The sequence below is a fragment of the Osmerus mordax genome (assembly GCF_038355195.1).
Source record: "Osmerus mordax isolate fOsmMor3 chromosome 11 unlocalized genomic scaffold, fOsmMor3.pri SUPER_11_unloc_4, whole genome shotgun sequence".
In the NCBI taxonomy this organism is placed as follows: Eukaryota; Metazoa; Chordata; class Actinopteri; order Osmeriformes; family Osmeridae; genus Osmerus; species Osmerus mordax.
Genome location: NW_027120373.1, coordinates 37974 through 59798, shown reverse-complemented (window position 1 = coordinate 59798; position 21825 = coordinate 37974). Strand labels below are relative to the sequence as shown.

Here is a 21825-nt window from a genome sequence, read left to right as displayed (position 1 = left end):
CAATTTAGCTAATATTTAGAAGGGGGCTGATATTTTGTCATTTGATTGGCTCAACACAGGTGTGTGTTCTGTGTGTGGGAGTGGATCCAAAGGACTGAATCTCGAGGAGCCAAAGGTATTGGTTCAACCTCATACCTAAGAGGACGTCTTGGCAACGTTCGCCATCCTACTTTTGGACCCCATACCTCCGTGCTGGCCTCTTAAGCATACAGGGAGAAGCGCCTAAGGCGACCGATCGACTGTTCCTTAAAACACATTGACCCGGGACCTCCGACCGACTAAGGAACCAAACACGCAACGAAAGCAGTCGATGTTCGGTGTGGGGTGTTGATTTGTTTATCTAGTCGAGTTAAAGGACCTGAACCTCGGGCTGTAAAGACCACGGTATCACTGTGGGTGCACATCCAAAGACGATGGTACACTGTGCAGGGTGCGAGAGGCCTATTTTGGACAGGTTTCTCCTAAATGTTTTGGACAGAGCATGGCACGTGAAGTGCGTTCAGTGCTGCGAGTGTAAATGCAATTTAACAGAGAAATGTTTTTCGCGAGAGGGGAAACTATACTGCAAAAACGACTTCTTCAGGTGAGTTGTGCTTTAAAACCACACATTTATCATTGTTTCATGTTGTACAAGGTTTTCGCGTATTACTGTTGATTCTGTATGCAGAATCTAATCTAATCCAAAACAAAGGTGCACTTTGCAATAGTAAATTTTTATTAATGTAGCTTACTCTTACATTATGACCGTGTTGGGAAAGGAAGATTATTTTAGGGTATACAAACTAGACATCAAACCCTTTTGCTAGTCTCTCTGAGGATAGTTTTAATTTGTTGGCAAAAAGTTGCTTCGAAAGGAAAATAATGAATGAATTAAAGGCTACAACCATAGCCTACGCTTAAAAACCGGCAGTTGGGCCTACTTGGTGTTTACATAATGGAGTGTAGGCCTAGTAGTTCCACAAAACTAGCCTACCAAATACATTTCGTTCAATGCCAAAGGTGTGAATTAGGTCCGTGTGGTGAGTGATCAGAAGCTTTGATTAGGGCACAGTAATTAACGGCTTGTTAATTTGTATTTCAATGCTAAGCGAAGGACAGCGGCATTAACTGTGTGTACTCGTTCCCGGTAGGGGTTCGAAGGAAATCACACTTTGTTTAGAAGATATAGACGGCCAGAAAAGCCGCTAGAATCAACTTCACTGGGATTCCGTGTTGGAAGTGTAGCTCACATGGTGGTAAAGCTGTCTGGACAGATCCATGTGTTTGCACAGCTCGAGTGAAGGATACGTGATAAATTGATTTAAATAATAAACCGGTGTAAAAGATCAAACCCGCAGACAGTGGAATCACAGACTTGCAATCAACAATTAGTGTACAGAATCTCAATACACATTAGGCCTATGCCTAACAAGAAATAAAACTAGGATAATCTCTCGTAGTATCAATCATTGTGTATTGAAGTGCATGTAGCCTATGAGCCTCATCGGAGTATGTTGGACCTACAAATAAGAGAAGCAAATCAATTAGGAAAATTACTTTCAAAGCATGCTATATTTTCTGTATATAAATATAGGACCTATCAAAAAATATGCTACATGTATATAGGCTTATTTTGCCATTTTCTCAACGATTCTAAAATAGACTCGCTCTTTGTTATGACGGTCGGATAATTCAACAGTTAAGATAAGCCTAAATAAAATGATAGTTTTAATAGGCATTCTTTCATGTTATTTGTTATTACAAAATATTAGTAGGCTATTTCCAGAATATTGCAGTCTGAACTTTTTACATTTGACCTTGCGGCCTATAGTAAACAAAAGTCTTAATATCCTAATGCTTTGTAATAACAGACTTCCTATTTTTTCCTGACAGGCGGTTCGGTACGAAGTGTGCAGGTTGTTCACAAGGCATCTCTCCGAATGACTTGGTACGGAGGGCGAGGAGTAAAGTGTTTCACCTCAACTGCTTCACGTGCATGATGTGCAATAAGCAGCTTTCAACCGGAGAGGAGCTATACATCATTGACGAAAACAAATTTGTCTGCAAAGAAGATTACCTAAGCAACAGCAATGCAAAAGACACAAACCTTCTCTCAGGTACGACGAACGGCTTCATAATATGGCGGTTTCACCTAAATTGTGATGAATGTGATGCTTTCAGCCAACGCTTTTGAAGTCGAATGATCATGCATCATTTCAGTGACTGGAGGTATATCAGATGTGGCCTAATAGCCCATTTACAGATGCCTATTTATAATATCATATAGCTAAATGGTTCGATAACAAAAAACGTTGTTCAAAACAGCAATTTGTTATTTTATAACATTTCAAACATTTTCTGGAGAAAACCCATGCATGTCCTCTCAGTTAAAATATGCTAAATGTTGATTTGGGACTTGGGGGCCTATGTTATTCCATTGATAAGAACAAATTAAATAATAAAAGCATGTTTCAATGTATAAAATGGCCCTTCATGGAAAATGATTACCATTAAGTTGAAAGCCAATTGCAATGGGCCATTAATGTATTCTGCACTGTTTGGTGACAACATGTTGGTCTATCTCGATTTACGCGTTCTAATATTCGCTCCGTTTTTTCTCTCTCACAGTAACAGCATGTAGTGATCCGAGTTTATCACCGGATTCTCAAGACCAGTTACAGGACGATGTAAAGGATTCTGAAATAGCCAATTTATCGGACAAAGAGACTGGTAACAACGAGAATGACGACCAGAACCTCGGTGGTAAACGACGTGGACCTCGAACCACCATCAAAGCAAAGCAACTGGAGACTTTGAAAGCAGCGTTTGCAGCTACCCCAAAACCCACGAGACACATCAGAGAGCAGCTCGCACAGGAAACGGGGCTGAACATGCGAGTTATTCAGGTAGCCACATTATATTACGGCAGATAATACTGAATTCACACGTTTGCAATTCTTTTTTCTTAAAGCCACTGGAATATTTTTTATTTTAGCTCTTTGAAAGAAGCAGCTAGGTGAGTCTGGAAGAACGGGTGGTGGGGGAACTCACCTTGTTCGTTTTCAGGGTTACGCGCTCATTAAAATGTGTGAGAAAGCAGTTTATATTTTATGGAGAGTATATCCCTAAGCGCCTGAGCTAAAACGGGGGAGTGGGTGCGCGGAATGGGGTCTTTTGTTGGCACTTGCATCATTGCTGGGCGCGATGTCAACAGTTCGCCACAAACAGGGCCTCATCAGATTCACGCCGTTCCTTTCTCATTTTCCTGCCCTTAAAGAGATGGGCTTTTCTCGAAATTGCTCATGTCACATTGGGATTCAGTGAGCAAAACATTGGCTGTCATCGAGGATTATTTGGAAAGGGTAATTTATATGGGTATTTTTGATTCTTGGCTTCCAAGACAAGTAAATACGCCAACTGGCTCAAGACTGGTGAGAGCGATTGGGAGTCTTGGCAGCACTGTGCCATCACGTTTTGCGACCACATTTAGCCATGCTGTGACCATTTTCAGTCAAGTGTAAACGCAGAAATCAGTTTCACGAGACTTCCGAATGCCCCTTTATCCCTTTAATCTAATATGGAGTTTTCAATTAGGTATTACATTTTGTTCTCAAGCAGCCTAGAATTGTTATACTGAAACATAAGATTATTTCAGAATTTTATTTTTCAATTTGCTGCCAATCGCAGTATTACCAAATTATTATAATAATAATGTTAATTTATAATAAAATATTGCAGAAAATAATCGAGATAGGCTATGTATCAAGTTTATTGTTAGCCTACTTATCATAGGCCTATATATCATATTGTCGGTAAAAGTATTATTCAATTTTTGTTCTATTCATGTAACTTGTAAGTAGGCTACTTATTTGTCCTTAAATCCAAATACAAGCTATTTTAGTCCAGCCTATATAATATTCAACTGAAAGTCTTTCAAGATTTACGCGTGCATGTTTGAGCTTGGCCTTGTAGAACCGAGGATAATGTCACAAAAATTAGGCACATTTTCCAACGCCTCAATTGTTGATCAGCTGGAGTAGGTTGTCATTTCGTGTCGAGCTTAAAGGGCCGACAAACCTACATCCACAATAAATAAATACTAACATCTACTTAAATCACTGTCTAACATAAATGTGCTGCGGGGTTGACTTTCATACCTATTAATTCGAGATTGGACGACAAATCTATAAAGAAAAATGGTTTACAAGATTAATAAAGAGGCGAAGTTGAATATTTAAGAGCACCAAGGAAGAGTGTAATTAGCAGTAAGAATTCAAGGGTGGGTACATAGATTACGAAATAATAACCCCGGCAGAGCATGTTAATATATCTGTAACAACCCTCCTATTAAGTATTAATTTGAGATTTTAAGGCCCTGCCGCTGCCCCCCCTCGGTTGGGGTAAATGGGGGGTTAAAAGATCATTAAAATATGTTTGATTCCAGACTCTCCAAGAGACGATAATTAGGAATAATCGTGTCACTGCAATACAAATTCGCTCCATCACGTCACCATCACGTAATCTTGACCGTCAGGACATGGCAGGAAAAGCACATGTAATTCATCCCTATGTACTATACCTTGACGCCGATTAAAAACAAAACAATAAACATATTCGTAAAAAAACGGTTCGTTTTATGCATGATTACTCAGACTTAAGAGACTTGTTTCATGCCAGACATGTATTTTAAATGAAGTGTGGGAAATTATAAAAGTTATGCTTAGTAAGCTTAGGTTTAAAAGCATTCCCAGGTATTAGGTCAGACTAGGGTAATTTTATGTTCTACTTTTGCGTTTTGCTGTCAATAATGTGTTCCCTTCAGTTAAGATTTACATGATTATAGGCTACCCCACCTCCATAGATTATGCCAATAGCATTTTGGTAACAAGCATTGCTGTGTTTGAGCTTTTTTAATGAAATGTCTAATGACAGAAATACGTTTTTGTCACGCAGGCCTATATATCACATTGTTTTAAACATAGCCTACTTGCCCGTTGTGCTTCCTAGGTATGGTTTCAGAACCGGCGGTCCAAAGAGCGTCGTATGAAGCAATTGAGCGCTCTGGGCGCAAGAAGGCACGCGTTTTTCCGCAGCCCGAGGAGAATGAGAACGCTAGTGGACCGGCTCGAACCTGGGGAATTAATTCCAAACGGCCCCTTTTCTTACTATGGAGGTAAGAACGATGATGAAAGGCTTACGTGTCTTAGAGGGTTTTATCTATTTTCACATGTTTGTTTGAAATGTGGAATAATTTTACATGTGTCTGTTAAGCGCTGTTTCCATTTGTCACTCTACCCTAGGACGCCTTTGATGACTATCGTGGTTTATCTGATGGGCGCGCAGACGTTGAAATAGTCTAGAAGCTACAATAGGGGGGTGTTTTAAAATGCTTGTAGAAGAACATTACCAAGCAAGGTTTTAGTCAGATTTTTCTTAAAACGATCCTACCACCAGTCGGCTTTACATGAGTAACATTTACAAAAATTAAATAGGCCTCTGTGTTTTTTTTTACCGTACATGATAGCTTTAGGGACCAGAATAATATTTTGAATGAAGCCAAAAGCGAAAAAATAAGAAGGAAATTAAGATAAACATTTTATAAAAATTACAGTTGCATAATGTGCAATAACAATAAATGCATTTGGCCTCAATTGCACATTTACTATGAATCTGAATACGGATGAAACTTCTTAAATATTTTGTTCTTTGTGATATATTTACTATATCAGTACCTCATTACCAAATTCCTGCTGTCTTTGGTCTTTGTGTTCAGAGCAGTTTTGTTAATATGTAACTTATACATATAATTATGAGGTCAATAGGTGAATGTGGGCTTCAAGTAACAATACTGTCTCACTGGCCAATCTCATGAACCCCTCTGTAATGTAGGCGTAATTTTGAAATGTTTTCCAACATAATTCATCTTTCAAATGGAGAAACTTGATTTTATAGGAGGGATACTGTAATAATACTCTGTTGCCAAGTATGCAGATGTTATATTATTTAGACATTTTAGCAAACAAATGAACTGACATTTGCGTTTAATGCAGGTCCATAGTTTTAAGTTGTTTGTTTGGTTGATTGAAATTCTCATTTTAATTGATGAAACTTATTTATTATTATGTGTGTCCTAAAATATGTTACAATGCCTGTGCCATTAGTAATGTAGTCACTAAAATAGTAGCGTCCTGTATCTGTGACGGTAAAAAAAATCCTCATAGTCTTAATTTTTTTTGTTATGATGTGAGGATTTCAAAATGCTTGGGCTTTTGTCCTTTGTGGTGGGCTTCTCATGTCTAATAATATTCTGTCTAAATAAGAAATAGGTCTCTGTGTGTAAAATTGCTGATGAAATGGCCCATATAAAAAACAAATTCTCCCCACCAATTGAAGCTTTGATTTAAGTGTAACGTGTTCTCTGACTAGTGTGGCACAACGAGGGGTTCTCTCTCACACAACTACAGGCGACGTATATTCAATGGATTTCCCACAACATCTCTGAAAATTATTTTCTCGCACTCATTCCTCACACGTCTGACCTTGGTTTTCTTGTCAATCCGCAGATTATCAAAGCGAGTACTACGGCCCAGGAGGGAACTATGACTTCTTTCCTCAGGGGCCTCCCTCATCGCAGGCGCAGACCCCTGTAGACCTCCCCTTCGTGCCCTCTTCAGGCCCTACGGGCACCCCTCTTGGTGGCATGGATCATCCTATGCCAGGGCACCACCCTTCCAGTGAGGTGCAGCGTTTCTCTGACATCATGTCCCACCACCCAGGGGACTCGCCCAGTCCAGAGCCCGGGATCCCAGGGCCCCTGCACAGCATGTCCTCGGAGGTGTTTGGGCCCAGTCCACCCTTTACCTCACTGTCCCTCAATGGCAGCGGATATAACAACCACTTGTCCCACCAACCCTCGGAAATGAACGAGGGCACTGTATGGTAGCTCCAATGAGCATACTGTACAATAAGGGGAATGGTAGGGCCAAGGTTAGAGACACCTGTTGAATCTTTTTTTTTTGGTCTGTTACATTTATTTATTTTCCCCATATGATTCGTTTTGCAAGAAAGATATATGGTGAAAAAAACACGGCGTGGACAATGTAGTTGTAAACATTTACCTTGGTATTGTGTTGATGTTTTGATTGCTTCTTTTTCCAAAACCGAACAAGGACTTTGGGCGCACAAAAGACTGTGTGTGTGTGAGACTGTTGAACCGAAGGCCTCGGGCCCCTGCCCTCCATGACTGTGACCCCCCCTGACTCCTGTCAGTGGCCTAGCACAGTGACAAACCTCCAAACATACATCACTGGGAAAAAAACACAATTTCCAAAACAAGTAATATATCCCCAACAAAAGAAATATCATTAGCTACTGTCAAAGACTCAACAGCTTTACAGAGGAAAAAGGAAAGGCCGGTTAGTCGAACGGTAACCCAAGCCACTGGCACCAAGAAGGTGCTCGATATGTCTCTTGTATTTATTCAAAAGCTCCTCAGACCTCTTTGCCTCTCAAGGCTCTGCCATATTGACACTTAAACAACCTTTTCAACACTAAATATGTTTCTCAAGGCCAGGGGAAATACCTTTTTTTCTTCCATCTGGACTAGTTACTTTTCTTGGTTCGAGAATTCCACCAAATCTGAAAGTTGGCCTTCAAAAGGCAGTCACTAAAACAATATATGGATTGTAAAACCCTTTATTTGAATGGAAAAGAACTTGAAATGGTAATGAATTCTACCTTCTAAGAATCTTCTAATGGGGGCCTGAAAGGGACTTAGAACAGTCAACTGTTTACGTAATATATTTAATTCAGGAGTTAAAAGTATCAAACCATGTTTTAGAACCTCTTGATCCATATAAAAATGTTCCAAGCAACCAACCAAACTTTTGTATTGATTTTATTTATATTGTATGAAGACAAACACGTTTGCTGGGGTTGTGTTTCACTGTGCTAGTTTGTACAAGATGTTGTTTACAAAAAATTTAAAAAGATTTACAAAAAAAACACAAGTAGACAGTTGCCAAATAAAAAATAGCACAATACTGTAAAAGTGCTTTGCACCATCATCTGCAGAACGTGTTGAGACAAAGTGTAAGTGTTAAAAAACATGCTGAGAAGTCATTTACTTCTTAATTTTTTAGTCTGCTGAACAGCATTCATAAAATTGTTAATATGACATACTTAGACAGGTTTTATTTTTGTGTCTTTAAAGGAGAATCCAAACTATTAAAATTGATGGTCAAATATGCAGCAACCAGCTGCTACTTTCTTTGAATATCAAACCCTCATGGTATGTCTTTTATTGTTCCAATAAACCTAAGCTTATGTGACCTCCAGTGCATATTAGACCATTCACTGTATAAATACGACATGTTGGAAAAAAATGTGTTTCTAATAAAACTAGAAAATATTCAATTTGAATGAAAATATATTTGTATTAATTGATGGTCTAATAGCAACTTTATAATATTTGACCCTATGCGTTTAGTTTTGGGGTATGAACCCTTTCCCGATCTTACCTATTTATCCTCCTACGTTGAGTATTGTTTGTTTGCATTGTGAGGGGATAGAGTTCGGTATACTCCTTATCAAAGACTGGTAGTGATTAAATGGAATCACTGAGGTTCCATTGACAGATCTTAACATTCATAACAATCTTGGTGAAGACTGCAATTTTGATCTTCTACACAATTATACATTTAATAGGTTTTGGCTTCGGTCAGAAGCTACTACAAAAATTTATTAAATTCCAAAAAGTTTACAGTCAAACATATACAGCGGTGCCTTGAAATGTAAATATTTTCGTCCTCCTTGAGTAACGTTAGTTTCCACTCCATTGTCGCACAATAGAGCATGAAATACTTTGGCTGCAATTTCAACTGTATATCTGTGAACAAGTCATATGGCATACTGCTGGGATATGAATAACAAGGAAATCTTGCTGACTTGCTGGCCGAGTGACTGCAGCCAAACACAAGAGGGAGTCCCTCTTTAATTCTAGAAACTGAATTCATAACTAATGCTGATATCGTTTCTTTTCCCACAGTCCTGACAGATTCTTTTTATTTATTAAAATATGTAATTTATTACATTTCTTGAGGTTGTGGAGGATTTCTTTCAAGCAGTTGTTACAGAGTTCTCGGTCAGGACTGAATCGTTTTTTAATTTAATTTTTAATTTTACCTTTAGTTCTAAAGTTTTGAGTTGTTGCTATGGGGCGGTCATTCTTGTGGGAGGAGATGAACCATTCCTTGTGTGTTTTTGTACACAGCAAAGTGACAGGAATTAGTCCACTTAGTACCACCACACACACATAATTCAAATAACAGTATATATTTAGTACTCAGATATTACTAGCACACAGAAACCAGAGCACAGAAATTGCTGGCTCAAAATTCTTACACATATTGTGTCAGAGTCAGAAAAGATTGAAATAGGCCAAATAGTGTGTATTCAAATTAATAAATGACCAGGTGTTTATTGGCAGGGGAATGTAAAATTATTCATAGGTTCCAGTTGGAGCAGTGTGGGCATGGGATTGTGGCCTGTATCTGGGGAAAGTAGCCCTTATCTCTCACTAACCTTCATGCTGCTAGACCCCCTCCACCCCTACCCCCCAGTCCGTAATCCACCATGAATTAATCATGGCCCTGAGAGGTAACCGGGCCTGAGGAGTGCAGGCGAGATGGTGGGAGGGTGGGGCTGCTGGGGGATAACGGGGGGGATATAAGACTCCGCTGAACCCCTCGGCTTAGCCAAGACGTTAACGCTACACGCCACCACCCAAGGCCTGCAGTGGGGGAGAGGGTTAAGACCATGGCTCTTTAAATTCAAATCTCCTATTGATTGGGCATCGGCTATTGGTTCTAAACCGACCTTGTCGTCGCAGTTGAAAAAAATTAACACACCTTAACTGTATCGAGTGATTTTAAATGACGGTTTAAATTCTTGAGCGTAGTCATGTGACTAGCCTACGTCCTCTGTGGATAGGTTGGACGGGAAGAGGGAAAGGAGGGAGGGCTTTTACAAGACCATCATACCTGTTGGCTCTGCAGCCCAACATAGTTTGAGAACCCCTCTTCACTATGTGAAGTTCTGCAGCTGTAAATACACAAAAACAGGGCACGCATCTTCATTGCTTTGCAATGAAATGAAACACGTCTGGGAACAATCTTGACCAAACATGAGAACACAAATCAATTTCATAGTTTGGCTGAGAAATCCTTTTTTCTAGTTTGTCTTCCTTTGAGTAGGTGATGGTGTGTCTAGACATGCAGTTCACTCACCAACTGTAAAGCTATATTATTTTTGTGCTGACTTACAGATAAACGGGTATGGGGGAGCCACCCTCTCACTGGCCAATTTGGTGTGAGCCGTACTTGTCTGAGAGACAGGTGAACCTGTCACAGCATTTCCAAAAGGCAGGGATAAACGGTCCTCATAACTCATACTATTTCCTTATGGCTGTTTACAATGTACGATACAGTGCAGGAACCAATATTTGAGTCATTACCTTCATGTGAATATACAAGAACACCGGTGACCTTGGACAGTGTAATATAAGGCAGCCATTTGGTTTCACATTGGCATCTGCACAGGAAGATGTCCTTGGAGGGAGAATCTACTTGGAGGATTTCTCAGAGGGCAGAAATCTGTGTAATGGCATCTGCGAGCCCAGCTCATTCACACAAATTGAAAAGCAAAAGTGACTGCATATTCAAAAGTGTGTAGACATTTCCACTGATGCAACAGTCGACCAGACTTCATTAACATTCAAGAAGGAATATAATTCTGAGTTCAGTAGCAATGTTAGAGGCTTTACAAATACGTTATTAAACATAGTTCTCTTTCTGCTGAAATTAAATCATGTTTAAGGTTAGAGATGCAATTTGGGTTGCGGTTATTGTTACTGTGTAACTCCAGGATATAGGATATAACTCAAATGAGAGTTTTAGGGTTATGGTTAGGTCTAAGGATTTAGAGGTACAAGAAGTTAGATTGAATTGAAACAAAGGTTTTAGAGAAAGTTAGTTGTTTTTTAATGTGAGATTCATGGATTGTCAGTCAAGTGTTGTTGCCCTGTTCCGTCTATGAGCCTTCTTAATGTGATTTATATACCTCCAGTCCCCTGACCTGTCCTTTAAAGCTTAACATCCATAATGGGGCCTCCTAGTGGTGGGACGAACACCAACGATATTAGCAGACTGAATTTATTCTGGGGAAAAAAACAGTTGTCGAGTTTGTAAGCAAATATTAGAACAATTAAGCCTCTTTACCTAACCTCATTTAATTATTGTGCAGGGTTCATTAAAAAAAAACTTAGTAAGTAAATAGACTGTCAGGTTTTGGGTAGAGGCAGGGAGGGGCTGGAGGGGGGGGGGGTTAAGCCTTTTTTACTAAAGAGTGGAATCCAGTGCAGCATCACACTAAGTGCATTTGTACAACCAGCTAAGAGCACAGCTGCAAGGCAGCCCTTATCACCCTGCCATGTTGTAACAGAAGCTCCAGGTGTCTGTTGGCATGTTACTGTACGTCGGCACGCACTGCCGTTGTTAATTAACGCAATCCCCTGCTTATCCAAAGAGGGAAATACCTGGATTAGGGAGAGATTTGTGACTAAAACCTGAGACATTGCTAATCAATTTAAAGCCATTAGACAATTAATTTACTTTGGTGAGGGTGGATGTTGCGCGTACTAATACCATATTCTGATGAGTATTGAATATATCGTGTTGACAGGATTGAGTTAGCAACCTGAATGTACAGGAGAGGCGTAAACAAGGCCAGTAATGTGTCACTGTGTAAGTGTCCACAGCATCCCTGCAAGAATAGAGACAATACAGTATATCTTCCCAGCTAGCTACTTACCTGTAACCAATGCACAACAACCTGTGTGTGTGTCTGTGTGTGTGTGTGTGTGTGTGTGTGTGTGTGTGTGTGTGTGTGTGTGTGTGTGTGCATGTGTGCATGTGAATAGAGAGGGACATACTGTACAGCAAAGATGGTTGAAGGTATAAGCACGGGTTGTGTAGGGCTGTAGTGTGCTACATTGCTGATGTTGACTGAACCACTGTGGAACGTGAAAACTGTTATTCTGTTTTTTAAGTCACATTTGAGGATGAGGGCTCAGAACATAAAAGCACCCCAGATAGTTTTCAATGTTTGGTCATAGCATCTTGATCAGTTAAGAAAACCAAACTTTCTGAAGACTTCCTTCATCCAACAATAAACATGAGCTAGCTGGTATCCAACAGAGTATCATTAGTTATGGCAGCTATAAGTACACGTCCATCGTTTAAGGGTACTGTTTTGGCCCACAACATATCGAGGGCCAAATACTGTCCTGTACCCTAGAAAAATCCAGCTGGAATATTTTTCCCTTTTTAAAAAACATTCATTCCAATTAAAGAAGGCCTGTGTGAGTGCAGCCAAGCAGCTCTGTTATTCAATTCCATTAGAATGAACGAGGCAGCCGCATGCAACCATGCAGTTAACAGGAATTAAAACCATAGGCAAGATGACGGATTACATCGGAAATTGAGGTGTGTGTGTATGTGTTTGTGTGTGTGTGTGAGTGTATGTGTGTGTGCTACCAGTTGTGGGTTTTTACTGTATGAGTTTCTTATAGCATTTTGCGTTTTGCTTATATGTGCATACTTTGCATTGACACAAAGTTCAGTGCATACATTTTGTAGTCTAGGCATGGTTTTGGATGCACTTGTCATTTCAGTGTTTGCCAGCTGTGGTTGTGTGTGATATATGATTTCACTCGTGATGCATACATGACAGTTGGCACCATTTATCATAGTTAGAACATACGTAGTCTGTGAAGTGACCCTTATTGTGCTTTTTGTAAAGTAAAATTACGTTTAGCATATTATTTACTTGCAGATAGGCTGAAACGTCATGTGGACGGGTATTGTAGTGGAGGAAGGCATGGGGTGGCGTGGTTCCTGGAAGAGGTGTGTCAGTTATGGGCTCAGTGGGTATGTCTAAATTGGTAAGACCATATAATTCAGACACACCCCTTTGCAGCTTGAGCAACACCTTTGCATAGTAGCTTAGCCATGCAGTTAATTAGAAACAAAAGCTGGAAAATAATTAATTAGGACTGCAATTCCTTTTCTTTCTTTTTTTTACCCCTGCCAAACTTTATAATGGAGTAGACTGGTTTCTAGAATTACATGCAAGTGTAATTCATTAAAGCTGGAAGACAGGGGAGACCAGAAAGATGAATGGTTATGTTTCCACCTCAGTCTTCCCAACCTTCACTGGAGGTGTTCTGAACATGATGAGTTTTGTGTTGGTAGTCTTTTTTTGTTTAGTTTTTCCTTCTTTTTTCGGCATTGAGTGAATGAGCGGCAATTTAAATGAGTTGATTTCGGTGAGTCACCTAAACATGTTGCTTTGAGACCCACTTTGCCCATGTGCTTTCCTTTTGGAAACAGAACATAACACCGCAATCTCATGCTAGCAAAAGACAAATGGGGAGGATCTCGTGCTGTAGTACCTCCCATTCACCACAACTACTCTGTGGCGCCATCTACTATGGAGCCTCCTTCACAGGGATATTTATGAGCTTTTTCCAGAGGGTAAGGACAAGGTCCTCTCCAGTGTTATTTCACAATGGCCATACAAAGAAAAAAAATCCTAGTGATTGTAAAGCCTGCACGCCAGCACTAACATGGACGGCACGCTCTTGAGCTGAGATATGCATGATTTGCAGGGGCCAGCGTGTTATTTGGAATCAGCCCTTGTTTGTTTATTTCAATTACATGCATTATATGTGGGCCGAACCACTCAAGCCTGTGATCACATCTAGATGCAGATGCTTTTTCTACCCCCCCCCCTCTCTGATTAGAGTGGAGTGGTCCAGGAGTAGTTCCCTCACATGCACTTGGAGCCTCTGTGGGATCAGCCTGGATAACACACGACACCAGGGGCTGTTCTCTTACTCTACCCAGGATGGGAGTCATCATATTGGGCATGGTTTATGAGGAGGTTTTGGGGGTCAGGGGTTTGGAGGTATGGGGAAGCCATCATGTAGAATTAGTGTTAGTCCTCTTTACTGTGACCCTAGGATGAGTTCCCCAGGCACTCAAATGTACCATTTATCATAGTACTGACACCCTTAAGGGCCATCCTATTGAAGATGTGAACAGAAAACATAGTAGCGGTGTAATTTCTGTGAATATGTATTTGAAACAACAATTACGTGCGTGTCTGTTTGTTGATAATGGCCTGAAATGGATCGCAGGTAAAAAGAGGTAATCATGTAGCCGACAAGGCTGTGTAATCTCTCTTTGTCAATACGACTGGAAAGAAAACATCTTTCAACAAAAAAAGAGCACCTTTGTATGACACAATTAGTATTGCAAGTCCCTACCCTAGACAAACCGCTGTAAACACCGATTTAATGTACTTAATGAGTTGTTGAGCCATGGCTTTGAATGGGCCCACTCAGTCACTGTCTTGTCCACTGAGTGCTTCAGTCACATTCAAATTGCCCCCTGAGTCCAGCAACATTGATGAAGGAGCCTCGGTGCACGGCATGGGGAAGGTAGTTGAGTCACTGTCAATCTTTGTCCCCTGTATTTGCATTGGCCTCAGCGCCCAATCAATGCTGGACCAAAGTGAGCTTTCTACCCCTGTTAGAAACTGCCCTCCATCATTCACAGTAGCCACCGATTATTCCTTGTTTAAACTGTTTGTGTGTGTGTGTGTGTGTGTGTGTGTTCCTGCAGACTCTGTTTGCGTTATCGCGATGTTTGAGGGAAGTCATTACAGCAGTGTTTCCACTGCAGGAACCAGGTCTAAATTGAGTCCCAGGAAACAAAAAGCAAGAACCAATAAGTCCCCGCTCTAGTGGTACCTCGTTACAAAACACAGGAACTTTGGGGGTGGGGCTGGCATTGTTGAACCTTTCTGATTGGTCAAGTACTTGCTGCAGCATACATGTATTTCAAAATATATTTCAGCCGCTATTTGTTTTATTCTGCAGCCACAATCACACATCAACATGGAGAACAAAAGAACACACAATAGATGGGCCAACGGTTAAGTCCAGTCCTCCTTCAGCCTTTCTGCTGAGAATGAAATCTAGCGGCAATTAGAATTGGAAACCCTCAATGACTAAGAGTATTCTAAAGTCTTTGGAATGTTAAGCGAGCTGAACATTTTTAACACCAAAGTGTCGGAGAAACGTAATTTTTTTTAGCAAGAATATGACAAAAATAAGGATCACAGAAGTGGCTCCGGCCATTGGGCCAGTAAGAGGTTTGAAGTACGGTGTATACGTCAGGGTGCTAATTTTGATAATACTCTGGGGAACGTTCTTGTGATGGAAACGTGGCTAACAATGGGCTGAAGGAACCTTCTAGTTCCTTGAAATGTAGTTATGGGGAATACAAGTTCCATGAAACGGCTTTGTGTGATCAGGCTCTTTTGTCACATGTCCCCAGGCTCTGGACCCTGTTCTTTCACCACGAGACATTGCTTTCAAACTGAATTCTCCCTTCCTTGAAAAAATATGTGGTGGTCCAAAAACTGGATGGGTGAAAGACAGCTCCTCCAAACAGCACACGTCAATCCAGTCATGTGACATTAGTGATTTCCTGAGAAAGAACATGAATTCAGAAAGAAGGACACTCTTTTTGAGTTGGTCAACTGTAGCAATATTTTTTTAACAGATTTTAGAAACAGACGCTATGTTTGGGAACTGACCCTAAAGCAGAAATATCTGTTCTTTTTCTGGAAGTAGCTGCTTATAGGTTGTGAGGTCAGCTGAAGCCTGAATACAAATCCCAAAAGCAAATATTATTCATGGCTATCTGCTGGACTGTATATTAAAGAAAGGAACAGTCTTATGCAGTCACACCCATTTTTTATTCATCATGCATTTTTAGACCCTTGAATACAATTATTTTTCGCTCCATCCACCCACAAAAGCCCACGTGCGTGCATTTAGCATCGAGGAGCTTTACCAACTAGTTCTGGTTAATGATTTACTGCAAAGCTGCTTATAAATTGAGGACGAAAATGTTTTGCAGACCTGGCAGCTTTCAAGTCCTGCTCCCATTTGTCACCCGGCATTCCCTTTTGTGTACTGCACAGGAATTAATTAGCCCACACGGTGGGAAAAGTTTATGGCTATAATTTATGGGAGATGGACAGTGGCCATCTTGGACAGTTTTTTTTCTTTCTTTTTCCTCAGGAAAAGACACTATACATATATATATATATAGTATTCATATATATAACATGACTGTCCAATGAGTGATAAGGTATGCTGTTGTATCTGAGGAGATGGTGATGAGCTGTAACTCATGGGCATTCCTGTTTTCCTCCACTCTCACTCTGGGATAGGTTCATTTTCATGTTTTTGTGTATTGGTTCCCGTACTGTACACAAAGCACCTAAAGACTGAAGCTTGACTGAAGCACAATAAGCTTGTTGCTTGTCTGATTGTTTACACTGTTGTCATTGACCTATTGGCAGTCTTGAGTACTTGGAAAGCCCCAACTGAAATGTCTGCCTGCAGACAAAGCAAATTAGGATTAATTACTCATGCAGAGTACTGTGGTTTACTGGCATTGAATATTTGTCAGGTTGGGTTTTGGGTGTGTGCGTGTGCATGAAAGTGATAGACAGGGGAAGTAGATTCTACAGCTTCTACAAGGACAAATTAGATGTCACGCAGCACACACTCACCAGCTTTTGAATACACACACACACACAAACCCATGCACCCACTCACACACATACACACTCTCCTCATCTGACCCAGCAGAAAGGGTTCACCTTAACCTTGAGGCCGTCATCCATCCCTGGTGAATTAGCATGTGGATGCGCCCAAGTGGGTCGACGGTGCCTCTCCCTGCTCATTGGTGTTCCGTGAGCCATAGTGGGAGGTGTTTGGGATCAATGGTGGATAATTGGGTCTCCACGCGACATAATCTCACATTAGCAGAGCCAGCTGTGTAGCGAGCTTGAACCGCCACCATATTTATGGCGGGATTGTGTGTGTGTGTCCACTGTTCAGGTAAAGGACATAAACACACATGCACTTCTCATTTACATTCACATTGTGTGTGTGTGTGTATGGGAAAGCAAACGGGACAGTTGGTACTAACACACACATTGATCTCACCTGGAGAAGTTCACAAATTTAGCCAGAAGGATGTTTCATGATTCTCCATTCCTTAGCCAGGCAACCTCTATTTCCCAATCGGCCACCCCTACCCCCGAACATACATACACACACACACACACACATACCCCTCACACCAACACTCACAACGCTTTTGTAATCAATGCCCAGAGAAATGGGATTTCTCCGGCCGCGGCCGCTGGCAATTAATACATTTGTGTCCTTTTTTAACACTAGTGAGCCGAGCTTGAAATTACCAGTGACTGGCTTTTGTCTCATTTGCATATTTATTGCAGCTGTGGGGGGGGGGGGGGCCGCTAGATGGTGGCGGGGGGGGTGAGGGGGGGTAGGCGACTGGGGCGAGTGATTGATGTGAAGCTCGCCTCCTGCATTCCAAACAGCCCATTATTACAGAACGCGAGCGAGAGAGAGAGAGAGAGAGAGAGACATAGAAAGACAGAGAGACAAAGGGGGAGGGATGGGGAGTAAAGGAGGGGGGGCGTGCGGCCTTGCGTACAGTTGATTAAAGTTGAAGACAGTGGGATCGGCCTGCATGCCGGAGGTTTTTGTTTCCTCTTCTCTCTCCCTCCCTTCCACCCTCTCCCCCTTCCTTCATCCCTTCCTTCTTTCTCCTCTCTCATTCTCTGTCCATATTTTGTTAAGATGGACCAGACAGGAGAATTAAAGGGCTGTATTAATGGATGTTGACAAGGAGTGAACCAACAAAAAGCCAAAGCGGTGGATTTGCTTGAAAAGATTCAATCAGACATGTTTTGCTGGGATTAATTGCGAGATGAGGGGCGGAGGAGAGAGATGCGAAGGGGTGCAGGGACGGAGGGATGCGTCGCTGTAGAGGTGTGAATGAGTGTGATTGTTTCGGGGGTCACCCCCAGTGCTTCCCTCTGTCAATTTGAGCGATAGTTTGTAAATGTCCTTTGAATGATGCTAAATAGCAAGGCCCCCCCATGCCCCGTCCTTGCCCTCCCCCTCCCCTCAAATTATGAGTATTATTTCTAGTAAGGGTGCTGGGGGGGAGTGGTGGCAGGCAGGCAATAGGACAAGTCTACACTGGTTTGATTGGATGTGATCCCCCCCCCCCTCTCTCCCTCCTTTGCACCCCCTGTCCCTCCTGGCACATTCAGGATGGGAATAGACACCGATGACACGTGTGTGTGTGTGTCATATATGGCTCATGCATCTCAGAGTTCTGACCCTCCTTGGTACCCCCTCCCCCCCCCACACACACACACACACCTATTCACCAACCCTCCCCAGCCGTACACACTGTATTTCAAATATGATTGGGACGACCATTTGGAAGGCAGTTTGAGGTGGTTAATGCCAACAGGATTGGGTAGGAGGGTGAGAGCGGCTGTGTGACTATAAGTGGAGAGGGGGGTGGAGGGGGGGTTCTCTGATGTCATCCTCGACATCGACTCCTCCCTTGTACACGACGACTCCACCTCCACTCTCTTCCTCCCTTCGATCCAAACTTCAACTTCCCCTCACACAGAAAGTAATACGCAAAGTCGGCTTTCGCTGCAGAATTGGGTTGGAGGTGAATGGAGGGGAGGGAGTGCATATGCAGCAAATTGGCAGCTCCAGTCAAATTATGCTGGCATTAGGGGAGGTCGGTGTGGCATAATCCGCCCGCCAAAGCCTGCCCCTCCCCCCTGCCCCTTGCCTCCACCCCCCACCCCTTGCCTCCCCCCCCATCTTACATCGTGTAACTTTTTGTCAACGCAAACGGCACATTTCATGCTTTGCCATTAATCTGTCGGATTACAGGACGATGGCAGTCTGGGAGATGAAGGGAGGGAGGGAAGGAAGGAAAGAAATAAGGAAGGACGGGGTTGAGATTTTATGAATATTTTTCGCTCTAACTTGGCTTAGCTGTCGTGGGCTGCAGGGAGGGGGAGGAAGAGGAAGGTTTTGGTGTCTAAGTGCAGGCTAAGACCTGTGTTTGTGCTATCCTAAACTAGTGCTGTACCTTCTATCTCTTTGAATAAAGCCCTGTGGTCAGAGGGAGCGAGGGTCCTGAAGGTCTTACTCTGCTGGGGAGGGAAGGGGGGGTCACATCTCTCTCTCTCTCTCTCTCTCTCATTCCATCCGTATCTCCATCTCTCTCTGTTGGGGGCCTTTAGGTGGTTCAGTTCAGACATGAGGGTTCTCCCTCCCTCCGTCCCTCTCTCTCTCTCTCTCTCTCTCTCTCTCTCTCTCTCTCTCTCTCTCTCTCTCCTCTCTCTCTCTCTCTCTCTCTCTCTCTCTCTGTCTAGGGGGATTGGGGGGACTATCACAGGGGGACATTGGTCTCCCTCCATGGGGAGTTGAGAGGCTGTCACACCAGGGGACCAGGCTCCATCTCAGGGGCTTGGAGAGGCTTTCACAGAGGGGGGGGGGGGGCTGGTCCCTCTCTCCCTCAATGGGATGAGATGGGCGGCTGTGAGACGCTGTCATGCTGGGAGACCAGTCTCGCTCCCCCCAGGGCCTGGAGAGGCTGGTATGAAGGAGAGCAGCTTGTCTTGGAACGCAGGTCCTTTGGAGGAGTCTGCACAGGAGAAACATGAGAGAACAGTTGTGTGTGCGTGCGTCTCTCTCTCTCTCTCTCTCTCTCTCTCTCTCTCTCTCTGTCACTCACTCACTCTCTCTCTCTCTCTCTCTCTCTCTCTCTCTCTCTCTCTCTCTCTCTCTCTGTCTCTCACACCCACACACATACAGGCTCACACCTAGGGAGGGACTTGTCTTTTTCCCGTGAGCTTATTTTATTTTTTTGCTGGTGCCTCTTGAGGGGAGCTGTCACACAGGGGGAGCGGCGTCTCTCTCCCCGTGAGGCTGACGTCTCTTCATATCCCCACGTCCCCGACGCTGCCACCCTCGCAGCCTCGCTGTCTCTCGCTCTCATGGATAAATTGAATTTCTCTGAGAGGGCTGTTTGTAAAACAAGACAAATAATGAATTATTGTCTCCCCCGACTCCCCCCCCCCCCCCCCCTGTTCCTGTCCTCTCTGCATCTCTCACGTCTCTGCTTTCTTGCCAATCTGTGTTCGTCTGATATTCTTTTTTCCCCCGTTGCCTCGATGATTCTCTCTCCTTCGGTCTCAATCTCCCCTGTTGCTCTTTCTCTCCTGGTTTCTTACTATGTGCTTGGGGGTGTAGGTGTGTGGGTGGGTGAGTCTGCGCAACGCTGTGGGCAGGGCTGTGTGTCTGTTCTTTGGTGGTTCTGTACTTCTGCTGGCTGTTGTGTCCATAGAGTAACTGTATATCTTCTCTGTCTAGCAGGTTCCTAAAGCCTGTATGTAGATGTACTCAACAGTGTGTGAACTAAAATCCTTTTTTTTCTTTCAACTATGGTTTGGATCATGTTTGACAAAGGCCCTGCTACTTTCTATGAAATAAAAATGTCCTTTTTTTGCAAACTCTGTGCAAGTTAAACCATGGGTTTTCAATCTATCACACACAACTGATTCTGCTGAAATTGTACTGTCCTTGGCCTTTCATCTTCACGTTACGGCGCTAATAGCTATGTATACACACTCACTGTACCGACAGAGACCGATCGATGCCTCTTTCATTTGAACACAATCATCAAAATCGTGCTCCCATATTTTGCTCAACTTTGTTGCTGTGGCCAACCACTGCTAAGCCCAACTGCTTTCACAACTTGGTCTTCTAGGAGTTCCAGGCTGGCTGTGATTGGTGCCCACGTGAGCCCAGCGACTCTCCCCCGAAGCCCCTTCGCCCTTCACACAGATATCAACACGGAGGGGAAAGTAGCACTGAGGGGAGGCTGCTAGTTGGATTTGCATGGAACAAGTCTTGACGACTTAAATCCCCTTTGATCTTCTGTTTCCTGGAGAGGGGATTGTCTGCCGCGTCCTGTGGTAGCACACTTTCGTATGAGTCAGTGCTCCCCGCATCACCCCCGCTCCCCCCACCTCCCAACATCCGTGAAGGAAGTCTTGATTTGCCTTTTTTACGTCTTCTATTTATCTTTCTCTCTCTCTCGTGGCCGTCCTTCTTCTATCTCTCTCTCTCTCTCTCGCTCTCTCTCTCTTCCCCAACACAGCCTCTCACTCTTCTTTTTTTTCTCTTTATCTGTCCTTTCTCTCTATCTTCCCTCACCCTTCTTCCTCCCTTCATCTCCCTTTTCTCCCCTACCCCATCTCACCTGACGCCTCATCCTCTGTTTTCTCTCACCCTCTCGCCTCATCACCCTCTCTTCATCTCTCTGTCCCTCTCTTCCCTGTTTTCCCTTTGACTTCTCCAGCCTCTAATTCCCTTTCTTCAAGGACAAGCATCTCGCAGCATATCATCAGACTAAGACTTTGAGTCTCATCTTCCCTCCCTGGGTTTTACTCCTCAGAGTCCCTCTCCAGATCCCCTTTAATGTTGTAAGACCAACCCGGAGCTGTCAGTAAATATTAACGTCCAAGGGAGAGACAGAGACTCTGGTCCCTGTGTCTGTTCTCATCTGCTCACCCTGCACGGGTCTGGGGGGGGGGGGGGGCATGGGAGGTGGGGGTGGGCATGGGAGGTGGGGGTGGGCAGCTTTGAATCAAGATTACTGCAGTATTGGTGACCTCTGAATAACAAAGCCTGTCTGGTGATGGTGGTGTTGCGGTTTGTTTTCAAACCCTGACCCGAAGAAGCATTAGGGTATTGGGGTGCTGAAAACAGGAAAGACGGTGACACAGATG

General features: G+C 43.0%; 1 protein-coding gene across 1 annotated transcript; it reads left to right on the top strand.

Moving 5' to 3' along the window:
• Window positions 1-413: 413 nt before the first annotated feature.
• On the top strand, window positions 414-6922 carry LOC136938797 (LIM/homeobox protein Lhx1). The gene is made up of 5 exons (XM_067231744.1): window positions 414-583; window positions 1873-2096; window positions 2608-2885; window positions 4987-5152; window positions 6543-6922. Exons 1-5 carry the CDS (start codon window positions 414-416, stop codon window positions 6920-6922), a joined length of 1218 nt encoding a protein of 405 aa, XP_067087845.1.
• Window positions 6923-21825: the final 14903 nt, after the last annotated feature.